At 45.5% G+C, this 13734-nt stretch overlaps 1 protein-coding gene across 2 annotated transcripts in view; it reads right to left on the bottom strand.

Annotated features, from left to right (window-relative positions):
* Window positions 1-5370, bottom strand: part of KCNK2 (potassium two pore domain channel subfamily K member 2) — a 96325-nt gene extending 90955 nt beyond the window's left edge. Inside the window, exons 1-2 of one of the 2 annotated variants that reach the window (XM_066361738.1) lie at window positions 4834-5370; window positions 1484-1794 (exon numbers count right to left, since the gene is read on the bottom strand). In XM_066361738.1, coding sequence (XP_066217835.1) covers window positions 1484-1794; window position 4834 — 312 coding nt within the window. In that variant the 5' untranslated portion in view covers window positions 4835-5370. Of the gene's footprint in view, window positions 1-1483; window positions 1795-4714 lie in introns of both variants that reach the window. The other variant, XM_066361737.1, reaches the window with a different exon arrangement.
* Between the last annotated feature and the right edge of the window lie 8364 nt (window positions 5371-13734).

Consider the following 13734-nt stretch of genomic DNA (forward strand, 5'->3'; position numbering starts at 1 on the left):
ACATCTACCTGATCTCAAAGTGTAGGCTTTTACCACTACTCCATGCTACCTACCTCCAAGACAACCTAGAGCCTTTCTTCTAAAACCCAAGGGATACAGGGATTCTTCAAAGATGTTTAGTACCTCTTAGGATTACGAGACACAAAGAGAGTGAAGTCATAGCGATCTTATGTAGGAGAACGCAATGGGACGGGTGGAACAATGATATTAGTTGCCAGGTTTACCGTCAATACTGAACATGTCCCCATCACCTAAAAATAGCAGAGAATTCAGTATATGAGCTTATGAAGAGCCTTTTCAAATGCAAGTCAAATAAGTGAGCTGCAGAACTGTCTGAACACGGTAGGAGCTAAATGAGGGGCGGAGTATTAGCTTTGATCATTTTCAATAAAACTTGATTAATAACTTGTATGTGTACTCTGTACAGAGAGCTGTGAAGGGCAGAGGCAGCTTTTGGGAATTCCTGGCAAGAGGAAATAATAGATGAAAGGTCATAGAACAAGAAACTGAATTAAAACCATTAACAATTCCCTCCCTCAATCTACTATATATTTCAACTCATCCAAATGATATAAAACCAGCTCTAAGACAAGGAAAAGTTCTTTCAACAACCAGTTAGAACTTTCCTTTAAAGAAAGTTCTAGGGCTTTCTTCGTGACCTTGGTGTCACTTATGTTTTATGCAAAAATCTAGTGACCTCCAAGGAGCCTAACTGAAAGTTATTTGGGGATTGAATGGTAAAACAAAATGTTTTTCCATAAAGACACTATTCTGTTCTTATAGAGTAAATTAAAACTATTTTGTTTTTATTCAAAAACTCTGTGTCATGCAGTAATAAATGGCTTCTAGCTGGGGTTTAGAGCCGCAGTGATTCATCACTTCTCCCCAGACACCTAGAACAGGCAGTTACCAGAGTTATACTTTGGCTGGCTTAAAGATGGGAGCTATACCTTGTTAATGGCACGGGGTGCCATCTCCACAGGGTCGCACCACAAACGCATCTTGCCCATCTTACAAAGGTCACTGTCACGATTAATACACTTTTTTTTGCCTTCTGTTTTCCTCTTATTTGCCATAGCAAAGTTTCTCAGTCGGCAATGATCATTTCACCAGGGGGGGCCTCTAGCAAGGTGACCCCATGACTCTGGGTGTCCACGGACAGTTCAAAGGCAGGGTAAAGGGAAAGAAAGCAGGGAGACACCGGGACAGAAATATAGACACGCAGGAACAGGAGAGGATGAGAAGGAACAATGGGAGTGAGACAGGACAGAAAAGGAGAAGAAAAGATGGCAGAAGTAAGAAAAGAGGGAGGAAGTGTAGAAAGGAGACACACTGCGAAAAAGAAGTCTATGCTAAGAAGAAAAGTGGACAAGGGCTCCCACAGACACATCAGGACACATCTGTCCTTTCAGTTGCCTCCTCTAACTCTTACTCTTTCTTTCCCTGTAGAGGAAATGGAGGGAAAACTCCTCTGTGCCGTTACCTGGATGAGTTCGTCCAGCTCAGTCGAGTTGACACAGGAGTGCTGGGAAATGAATGTTTGTTTCTGGATCACGATGGTGGTCCTCTGTGAAATCTCGTGAGGCTGCTCCAGTGCTTTGAACACGGTGGCCCCGATGATCAGGTAGAGGACGACCACCAGGAAAATCGTGGAGACCGTTTTCCATTTCATAACATTAATGGTTGTGTCACTCTCCACTCGAGAAGCAAGCACGGTGGGTTTCGTCGAAAACGAGAGCCTCGGTTTGGAGTTCTGAGCGGCAGATTTTGGATCCAGCAAGTCAGGTGCCGCCACTGACAACAGAGAGAGAGGGTTAGGTTGGAGATTAAAGGGGTCATGGTTGGGCTGGTTTAAAGGTTCGGCAAAGGTTACCTGAACTCGGCTCTCCTGGCGGAAGCTCCGGAACCTACACCAGAAGTGCACCCAAGACCCTGTATATGGGCTCAAGGAAAAGGGGCTGGGTCTTAGCTCTCGGCTGCTATTGGGGATCCAGGTGGGAGGGGAAAAACGAAAGGTGGGCCAAGAAACTTAAAAAAATTAAAAGCATGCCTAAGGTCTCCCTAATTAATATCCAAAATGTATATCTGCCCACTAGCTAGTCAACAAAGACTTCCCAAACTCCTAAGAGTTGATGTTGCTAAAGCAGATGTCTGAATACTGATAAAGAAGGTTCATAGATCATCCCTCTTCTCAAGTACTTAACACGCCATAGCACAGCAATCGATGTAAATGACACGCTCTATTTTTATTTAAAAATGCATTATAATAAAGGAATTGTATTGTAAGTGAATTTGCGGCCCAAATATTATTGCTCCAAATAAAATATTAGTAATCTCCTGGTAATACACGATGGTAAATACACTACACTAGCCCAATCATTCCTTTTTTTTTTTTTTTTTTTTTTTTTTTTTTTTTTTTTTTTGCATATTTTCTAAAGTAGACTCAGGATTAAGCATTCTTGATATTTTATTATTCGATCTCTGACATGTTTATAAAAACAAAAATATTGCTACCTATTGTGGCAAAATCCTTGGTGCAGCCAAGACATGACAAGTTTCTTCCATTTCAACAGTGAACATTATCATAATAATAATGATAATAATAAAACTTTGTCTCACAGGTTGGACCCCACATGCTCAATCCAAAGCTAATTGCTCCATTAGACTCCCATACTCGGAGGTGACTCTAAAATCCATTTATTATTCATCTCAGCTGTTCAAAAATATCATTAATGGATTCATTTTTAGCAAATACAAGAGATACTAGACTTCCACTTGCTAAGGGGAAAATAAGTCATCTACTACAATACTTTTGATTGGAAAAGCAACATTGAATCAAAAGGGGTAATAATAGAATAGCCAAAAAATAGGGGGTTTATAAAGCCACCAACTCAACTAATCAATTTAATGTCCACAAATCTTATAGATATAAGTAAAATTAGTACATATAATACGGGTTTAATAAATTGATAAGCTAATCTAAAAGACACTTTTGGATAAGGATATGAGAAATCCCTATGGAATTGCACCCAAATACCCAGAAATCTGAAAATACTTGAGGATAAGAAGGGACTAGAGTGTCAACTTTCACATGGCCACCACTGTGTGAAATGTAGGACTGCCACAGTTTGAGTTCATAAAATAAACCTTCAGTTGCCCATCAAAAAAGGAGGTTTGCAAACAAAGCTATTTGAAGCACCAGACCTAAGCAATGTTGGCAGATGACAGAAGGCTCCTCAACCAGCAAAGCTTTGAATGGTTCTGACTTTGAAAAGATGAAGTCAGAGCTCTGATGAGGTAACTGTACATTACAGCAATTTCCTATGATCCAACCTGTCAGGTACGGGTATGTACATGCTTCCCTCCTGAGACACTCACCTGCTCCGAATAAAGCCCCAAATTAATAGACACCTTTAACAGCTTAAAGGCAACTTCACTCAAAACAAGCACTCAATATGTGCTGAGTATTTTAATTAAAAAAAAAAAAACTTTTTAAATAGAAATGATGGTAATAGGTAAAACCTGTCATCTGCTGTCCAGCCATCCCACCAGACCACCCCACCAGACCACCAAACTGCTTTATGAGTCTGAGTAAAAAATAAAGGTCGTGATCTGAAATAAAGCCATTAAAAATAACAAAATCATATAGAAGCTCAACATTATCTCTCCAAAGGAGGCTTCCCATGCCTTCCTCTCCAGTCTTCTATTCTTTCCTATTTCTGATTTTTCATACCCGTGGTTTCCAGCCTGCATAACTGGAAAACACCAAGATTGTTTACCTGGATGCTCCCCAAATCCCAATCCTAAACCCCAACACTAAACTAAGACATTATCATTATATGCTTTTGGAAAAAGGGACAGGTTAAAAAACAAAATTGTGTGCGTCTGTGTGTGTGTTGAGCTAATACATTTCTTGATGGAGTATAATTATTTTAAGCTACTGCTGTATTTTTTTAATTAGCAGAAATATACTTGGCAGGCAGAATGGGCAGAAACTGGTGAAATACCAAAATAAAAAATTAAATTAAAAAAACTGCTTTCCCCCTTATTCTAATATGGGGAACCGTCCGGGGTTTCCGTGTGCAGCCGTTTCGGTGTGTGATCAGGAAGAGAAGCTCTTCAGCACAGGGAATCAGAAACTGGCCCCCTACACACACACACACACACACACACACACACACACACACACACACACACACACTGGGCACATCACCACCTCCCTCCTCTGTCGCCAGCCCATCAGCCTCCTCTTAATCCTGCTCTCCCATCCTCACCCTGGTGTGTCTTCTTCCCTCCGTTCCCGGGTTAAATAGACGATTCAACACCCGGCGAAACGAGCTTTTTTCAGCACCACTGCCGGTCCCACCAAGCAACCGGCAACAAGTGTGACCAGGGTCACCATGCGTCCTGCCTGTCGGCTACTCCCAAGGGTTGACCCTCCTCCTCCATCGGCAACTAACCCCACGGTGTCTCAAACCCGTTACTAAGGCAGATACAAACCCCCCGGGCACCAGCGGGAGAGGGGGGAGATGCAGCCAGGAGGGGGTCGGGGATAGGTTTGCCTCCAGCCCCAGATTATGACCCAACACTTTGGACGGGAAACGAAGGCGGACAACGTCCGCTTGCAGCCAGCGGGGCATTTGCAGCCCTCCCAGAACAGGCTGGGGCGGGAAAGCGCGGGGCGGGAGGTGGAGAGGCTTCTCCGGGGTCTCACCTCCTGCTCTATAGCCGGGTCTCTCCCGCGAGGCGCTGGGAAGCATGAGGCATGCAGCATTCAAAATGTTTTTGAAAAAGACGGACTTGAACCTTTCACAAACACGCCATTGTACTCACTTCTTATTCAGAGACGGGCTGCGCGCTCCGAGCTGCACGGGCAGGCATTTTCCCCGGCTTTGTTTTACAAGGTGGGGAGAGCGGGGCTGGACGCGGGAGGGGGTGGGGGGGAGCGTGAGAAGAAACGAAATCGCGGGAAGGAGGGGACACGAGCGGGCTGGGCAGAGGGCGAGGCGGAGGCCAAGTTGGGCTCCGGCGCCGCCGCCCCCGCGCGCGCCTGCGGCCGGGCCCCGGGTCACCCGGAGAGCGCGGGCGACCCGGGTCCCGCGCCGGCCCGCAGCCGCCGCCGCCGCCGCGCGCTCCGCCCCGGGCTTGGCGCTGGCCCGGCCCCGGCGCGGCGCGGGGGCGGTCGGTGCAGCCCGAGTGTCCGTGCGCCCCGGCGTCTTTGTGCACGAGCCTCGCTCAGCGCCCCTTCGCATGTCTTTGTGTGTCTCCCCCGGCCAAGCCCTCCGTGCCCCGCGCGAGCTCTGGCACGGGCTCCGCCACGCTCCGCGGCTAGCCCTTTCACGCTCGCTCCTCTCGCCACTCTCTCGCTCCTTTCCCTCCTTCGGAACTCCCTCCCCTTCGGCTCTTCCCCACTCCCTCTCTCACTGCTCAGGCTCGCCTCTCCGCACCCCTCCTAGCCCAACCCTCGCCTGCGTCGCCCCTGCCTGGAGGTCCCTTTCCAAGCCCCCATCGGCCCGCCTCCGGCCTGGGGACACAGCCCCTGGGCTCACCTGCTGCCTCTTCTCCTCTCAGCCCCTTCCACAACCCTGCCCCTCCCCAGATCCTCGCTCGCACTCTCTGGCACGCGGGGCTACAACCCCTCACCCTCCCAGGCGGACTGCGGGGTGTAGAACCCAGCCCTGGGGCGAGGGTCCCCGAACCCCTTGCACGTGAACATCTGCCCTTCCCTTTGGTCCCCCAGGGTTATACAGAGAAGTGCCCCTTTGGGCGCCTTGAGACCCCTGGAGTGGGGGGCGGTAATGAGGTGCTGGCTGGCTTTTTCTAGCCTACACCTGGGAAAAGGTTAGCAAGCCCCCAGCAAACAGCCTGTCTCCAAGGGTACTTGACTTGGGCACGGAGCTCTAAGCAGAATGATCCTGACCAAAACGATGGGGAAGGAACCTGGAGCCAGGGTGAAAACATCAGGGGGTGCAGAAAGAATGGAAGAAAAATCGGTTAGGCTCTCAGGGCAAGACCTCTTTGCTGGGGACAGGGGCTACGAATGTTCTCGGCAGGGCAGCAGGGTGGGAGACCTCCAACTTCCTTCTGACTGGGTTCTCCCCGCACACCTCCCCGTCAAGATCCCAGGTTGGCAAGTCCCCGACTCCGCCCAGACTCGTAGACCGCTGCGGGGGCAGCTGAACTCCTAAGGACTCCTGCGGAACCGAACCTGCTGAGGAGGGACAGGCAGAGTTTAGGTTCTCACTGTAATAGGCAAGTACTCTCACCACACACAGGAGGTAGCGGAACTCCTGTCCATTTGTGAACTCTCTCTTCCTTTCCACTTTGGCAGCTGGAATCCCCAGCTGACCTCCACCCTCCCACCTCCACCGCTGTATGAGACGTTCATCTTCCAGAAAGGCTGCTCAGGCAGCTTGGAATCTTTTCCCAGTTGCAGGGAGAGCTTCACAGTGAAAGCAATAGACATGAGAATCTAGTGCAAGCCACACACCGTGAAGGAGGTACGGCAGAGAGAAACTCTTGATTGTAAAAAGAACATCGTCATCCTTTTGCAAGATCGTGGCCATCGATGATTTAAAATGTCAAATCATTATTTTTTAATTCTGGAGTAGATTTGGCATTTTCTCCTATTAAAAACGTCTTCCTTATTAGGAATTCCTTCCTGCTGGAATTGATACATGTTTTTCCTGACTTCTGCCCCCAATAATAATATAATCGGATGTCCCTTCTAAAACATGAATCTGATCCTCCCAGTCCCAGACTTGAAACCCTTCCAGACTCTAGGTCACATGTCATGGTGCTTCCTGATTGCTTCTCTCTCATTCCAGACTTTCCTTTTCACTCCCTCACACACCTTCCCTAGTTCTTTCCCCAGCCTTACATGACTAAGACACTGTATGGGTAAAGTTCTCCAGAGAAATAAACCAATAGGGTGTGTGTGTGTGTAAAAGATTTAAGGAATGGGCTCTCACGATTGTGGGGGCCGGCAAGCCCATCTGAAATCCCTAGAGCAGCTCTGGAAAATGGAAAACTCAAGTGAGCTGATACTTCAGTCTTGAATTTCTTCTTTTCTGGGAAATCTCAGTTTTTGCTTATTAGACCTTCAACTGATTATATGAGGCCCACCCACATCATCTAGGGTGATCTTCCCTTAATGTCAACTGATGGTAGATGTTAGCCACCTCTACAAAATACTTGCACAGCAACACCTAGATAAGTGTTTAAATAACTGAGCATTTACAGCCCTGTCTAGTTAACACATAAAACTAACCATCATGGGTATTATCCTTGAGATTCGCAGTAGCCTGGTCTGTTTCTCTCTCCTGAATCCTGAATCCTGGCTATTTGCTTACCCAGGCAACTTGTGCATCCATCTTTGCACTTGTCACGTTGTCTGGTCACATTGACTTTGCACTTGTCGTACTGTGCTGTACTTCTTTAAACTGGATTGTGAGCTCAGGGAGAGAGAGCATGAACCATGTCTTTATGTTCCCAGCAGTATCCACAATAACCAGTGACTGGCACTAAATAGGTGTTTGATAAACATCTCAATGAAGATGTGATTGCTGACGCCACTCACCTGGTCTTCCTCCCAGTGTTTGGAAGCAGAGTCTCCTACATGTATAGGAAATGAGATGAATTCACCACCCTCAGAATTATTTTCTACCCTGCCACAAGTTTTGTGTTCTTTAGGTGAAATGATCCCAAACACTTTGGGTAATCTATTTATGGCTTGGTTGGTTTTTTCACTTTTTTTCATTTTGTTCAACAACTTGGTAGATTTTTTTGTTGTTGTTATTGTTCCCTCTGGGTCTTTTGCAAATTTAGCCACACCTTGCCAAATACTGGTCCTCTATCAAACTGGCTACTGTTTACTGCAGTGGAGGGTTAATTTATCATTTTAAAGTGCCCTTTTCCCAGACTCATGCGATGTAGGACGCACCACCAATCCCAAATGCTGAAATGTCGTTTTCTCTCCTTCTCTCCATCAATTCATATGTAGCAGTCATCCTCCATGTTCTGTGTGCATTATCCTCACATTTAGCACACATGTATGTAGAGTGTGTGGGAAGGGGTGGATTTACTTTACAGAAACATTAAAACAAGATTTTTGGCCCTGGCCGGTTGGCTCAGCGGTAGAGCGTCGGCCTGGCGTGCGGGGGACCCGGGTTCGATTCCTGGCCAGGCCACATAGGAGAAGCGCCCATTTGCTTCTCCACCCCCACCCCCCCGCCTTCTCTCTGTCTCTTCCCCTCCAGCAGCCAAGGCTCCATTGGAGCAAAGATGGCCCGGGCACTGGGGATGGCTCCTTGGCCTCTGCCCCAGGCGCTAGAGTGGCTCTGGTCGCGGCAGAGTAACGCCCCTGAGGGGCAGAGCATGGGCCCCTGGTGGGCAGAGCATCGCCCCTGGTGGGTGTGCCGGGTGGATCCCGGTCGGGCGCATGCGGGAGTCTGTCTGACTGTCTCTCCCCGTTTCCAGCTTCAGAAAAATACAAAAAAAAAAAAAAAAAAAACCCAAGATTTTAAAAACAGATTTCAAACTGTAACATCAGCAGGAATCCCTCTGCCACAGCAGCCTCAGCCTCACAAATAATTTGAAAGAACCTAGAATCCAGTTGCCACACTCATCTAGGTGGGCTTCCCACTGCAGCCCCCTCAGGTAAGTACTCCTTCCCTTTTAAGAACTTTACCATTTCAAACCACAGATTTACTCGGAGTCTTTCAAGTAAGAGTCAAAAAAGGAAGTAGGCTAGTTCACATATCATTGCAACTAGAGAAACAAGGAAATGGAATGGCTTATCCTGTTTAATTTTATGCCTGTGATACATATAAATCCCATCAAAAGTGTAACAGGAAGATTAAGTACTCTACTTCTTTTATGCCGCAGGATACTCACCACCCCTGGATATTATGTTAATGGATAGGAAAACCTAAAATAGGCAATTGAAAGATTTAGCTCCCAGAAAGTCCATGCCCTCATTCCAATGCTTTCCTGGCTGTTCAGCTCCCACCAGCAACACACAGTCTATAGGACTTCACTTGTGTTTCTTTCACTCTGTCCTTGGTCTACTCAAAATTCCATAGTTTAAAAAAAAAAAAAAAAAACAGGCATGCCACTGTCTTTCCCATAATTCCAATCAGACTTAGAATTTTGATATCAAAGGGAGATCTCTGGTAGCCTAACTCTACCATTTCTGAGCCATGTGAATTTGAGTGAGTCCCTTTAGCTTTCTGGCCATCAGTTTCTCACCTACAGAATAGAGATAATGCACTGAACTTATAGGAGATTGTTTTAAGAATTAATACGCAATAAAATGTATGTGTGTATGTGTGTGTGTATTTAACATTCTAAATCCTGTGTTTGAACTAACCCCATGAACCAGAGGGCTTCTGGACAAACAAGACCACCAGCAAATTCCAACTCTGTAATAAATCTTGCCATTTATTTAACCTTCTGGATAACACAATTGCACAGGCCCAAGATGAGGAAGAATAAATCACATTCATCAAATATTGAATGCCTACTAGGAGCTCTGTGGATATAACAAAGTTGTTGCCTTCATTAAGTGGGAAGGTGCTTATGCTAATGAAATAAGCCAGTCAGAGAAAGACAAGTACCATATGATTTCACTGATATGTGGAATCCAATTGTTGGTCAAATAAGTTTGTAAATATGATATATATGTTTGCTCGCTTATAATTGCTCGCTTATAGTGTAGGGGACAGGCTGTATGTAGGCAGGGTCGTTATAGCCCAGGAATCGGGAACCTTTTTGGCTGAGAGAGCCATGAATGCCACATATTTTAAAATGTATAAGGTCCAACGAAAAGTTCCGTCAGTTTCTATCACAACAAGTTTCGACACGTAAGCACATGTTTATTTGGCGCATGTGTGCCTCTTTATTTTTACCACTTAATGTATATATACTGATGTAGCAAATTAACTAAAACAAAGTTGATTCATGTTAGTCTTATGTGTGAAGCGATAGTGTACCCATGGCTACTGATAAAGTTCATTTACGCCACTGTAATTTTTACGAATTTCAACAAGGAAGAAATGCTACAGAAGCATGTCTGTCGCATCCACCATATTCCCCGGACTTAGCACCCTCTATCACTTGTTTTTGTCCTTACAAAATTTTTTGAAGGGCAAAAAATTCAAAAATGAAGAAGATATCAAACAAGCACTGGTTCAATTTTTCACATCAAAAGATAAAACATTTTCCAAAAATGGGATATACAAATTGCCCTCATGCTGGCAAGAAATCATTAATAATAATGGCAATTATATTATTCAATAAAGTTTATTGATGGTAAGAAAAATTTGTATTTTGTTTTATTCCAGAAATGGACAGAACTTTCTGGTAGACCTTATAATTCTGTGAGAGCTATAAAACGACCCGTGTACGTTAAGTATTATCCAATAAAAATTTGGTATTGTCCTGGAGGACAGCTGTGATTGGCTTCAGCCACCTGCAACCATGAACATGAGCGGTAGGAAATGAATGGATTGTAATAACATGAGAATGTTTTATATTTTTAACATTATTATTTTTTTATTAAAGATTTGTCTGCGAGCCAGATGCAGCCATCAAAAGAGCCACATCTGGCTCACGAGCCATAGATTCCCGACCCCGTTATAGCCTAAGGCTTAGTTTTAAGACTAAACTTTTGCCCACACCCTTGACTGTTGCATGATACGGGGTGATGCACTCTTATGAGGAATCCCATTTATGCCTCAGTTAAGTGACTTTGTATCAGAGACTTCCTTGTTTGTATATTAGATTAAAGGTTTTGATTTCTACACTATAAAAAGGAGAGCAGAGAAAGGCCACGTGGAGGAGAGGAGAAGCAGCCAAAATGGCTGAGTTTTGAAGGAGAAGCCAGTTTGTGCAGAGTTTGTGCAGAGAGAAGGAGATGGGGAACAGAGGTGAATAAGGCTGGTAAGGTACAAACTTTTGATTCTAGGAAACTCGGATGAGTCAGTAGCTTTGGAAGCACTGAATGGAAAGGGAAGTGTTTTCCCACTGTGTGTATTTCTTGCCCACCGGGTGCAAGCTAGGATTAAAGCTAATGGCTCACCAGTTCTTGGCTTTGTTGTTTCATTACTGTCTGTCCGAATCAAATGTGAACCTGCACTGGCCAAGTGGCTGTGATGGTGGCCATGGCTACTGGCCATACACCAATGAATAAAATAAACTAACAAACAAAATAGAAACAGACACACAGCTGTCAGAGAGGAAAGAGGTTGGGGGCTAAGAGGACAAAGTAAAGGAATTAAGCAAAGAGAAAACTCATAGACACAGAACAGTATGGTGATTACAAGAGGGAAAGGAGGGTGGCAGGAGGTAGAGTGTAAAGGGGACAAATGGTGATGGAAGGAGACTTGACTTGGGGTGGTGAACACACAGTATAATATATACATGATGTCATGCACCTGAGACCTATATGGTTTTGTTGGCCAATCTCACTCCAAAAATTCAATAATTTTTTTTAAAGAGGGAAGGTGCTAAATAAATACAAATTAAAACTTGGACACATGCATTAAAGAGAAGGTGCAGGGTACTATGATAGCATGGAATGTCAGGGAAGGAAGGCCTAGTGAAAAAAGTGACACTAAAGTTGGAGTCTGAAGATAAGCAAGGGCAGAGAGGAAGAGACACACTGTAAGGAAAGCACTTCCTGGGATGCACGGAGAAAGCCTGTGGCTGGAAGAGGCTTGGAGAATACCGGGAGCCCAGAGCATGAGCATTGGTGGCGGACAGTGACCAAGCTGGAGAAGCAGGCAAAGACTAGGTCCTGTGACACCTGGAATTTAGTTAATGGGACTTTGGTGAGTTTTCAGCAGGACTAACCTCATCAGATGGCTTTTCTTTTCTTTTTTTTTAATCACTTTGGTTTCTATGTGGAGAAGAGCCAGGTGAGCAAACATGTAAGCATGTAGACAGCTAAATTAGACACTGCTCTAGCCCAGGGGAGAGTCATGGTGGCTTGCATAGGAGTGGAAGAGAGGACATGATGGGTGGTAGTAGACCCACAGGGCTCTGTGATTCCTTGGGTGGAGGGGTGAACAGTGAGGAAGAGGGTGGGCATTTTCCAAGAGATTCTAATCGACTGCAGACTTGGGAGGAGACAACAGTAGAGGCAGTACTTCAGTGAAACGCTTGCCTGATGTGGTCCCTCCGAGGGCCCTTACCTTCCCCTCCCACAGGGACTCATCCCTTACTGTGGGTGCAGTGTGTTCCCTGGGGTTCAGCCAACATAGTCAGGATTTCTCAATGTCTTGGTTGGTTTAGGCGTGAGCTATAAACCACTCAGCCAATAGAATTTATGCCAGAGTTTCTGGAAAAAAGAGACTTTCATGCTATGCCACTGACCTTGAACTGGAAAACCTTGGAGGCTTTTTTGCCTATAAGAAAGGACAAGCTACCTGAGAATGAAGCCAGGACAGAGCAAGCAGAACCAACATGACCAGATCTAGGTGACAGCATTTGCTCAATCCCCTAAATCCACATTACACCATAAACTGCACACATTTTTTTTTATTTGTATAAGCCAGTTTGTGTTGAGATTTCTGACACTAGAAATCAAGACATCAGAGTCCTACTTGAAACATTGCAATACAAAGAACAGGACAAGGTAAGAAATAAGTTGCTTATACGGGGGTCTCTAAGTTGACATGCAATGATTCCTGCCTCCTGGTATTCATGCCCTTGGGTTATGCCCTCCCCTTTAATGTGAGCCACTAATGAATAGAATACAGCACCAGTGATGGGGTTATCCATCCCTGCCTTGGGTAGGTTATAAGGAGACTTTGTCTTCCCTCTTGTGTGCTCGCTCACTCCCTCTTGGGTCAATAGCTATGGTGGAAGCCAGCTGCCATGTCATAATGCAGCCCTGAGGAGATGCTTATACTCAGAGACCTGAAAGTGGACCTCCTGGGGTCTTTCGATAGCCGTGTAAGAGAGCAGGAAGCCAACTCTCCTCCAGTCAAGCCATAAAATGACTATAATCCAAGACAACATCTTGAGTGCAGTCTTTGAGCCAGAATCACCCAACTACACCTCAAAAACTGTGGGATCATAATGGTTCTTGTTTTCAGCTGCTAAGTTGGGGTCATTTGCTATTTAACAATAGATGATAATACAACTTATAAGTGTTAAATTCTAAGCAAACTTCTAAAGCGTCAGTCAGACCTGAGCTGTGCAAATTACTTTAAAAAGGCAATTCCTCAAAGGAAAAAAATGTGTTTCATTTTGAAGTCTTTGTGAACCCCAAAGTAGAATGTGCCAATAAGAAGAGAAGTTGGACATCCCTGGAAGAACAGGAAAGGAAGAGAAGAGGTAGATGTAGGCAGCGCCTATACAAACATAGTCTGGAGCAGCAGGGTGCTCTTCTCAGAACCAATGGGAGGGTTTGTAGGACACAGAGTGCTGGGCCCAGTCCCCCAGTTTTGGATGCATCATCTCTGGGATGGAGCCAGAGAATTGATGTGAATAAGTTCCCATGTGATGCTGGTGCTGTAGTGCCCAGAGCACGCTTTTAGAATCCTGGAGAAGAAATAGGATTTGGGTTCATTGTGTTCTGACAGCTCACAGTTATGGAGGCCAGCTAGACAATGGTGAGAAACTGGGCTATTGGGCAACTCAGGTCCCCTGCCAACTAGTTTGGCAAGATACTGGAACGTATCGCCATTCATTCTGTCTCAACGGTGCACAGTTCAAAGGTTCTCTCCA

The sequence above is a fragment of the Saccopteryx leptura genome, chromosome 2 (assembly GCF_036850995.1).
Source record: "Saccopteryx leptura isolate mSacLep1 chromosome 2, mSacLep1_pri_phased_curated, whole genome shotgun sequence".
Taxonomy (NCBI): Eukaryota; Metazoa; Chordata; class Mammalia; order Chiroptera; family Emballonuridae; genus Saccopteryx; species Saccopteryx leptura.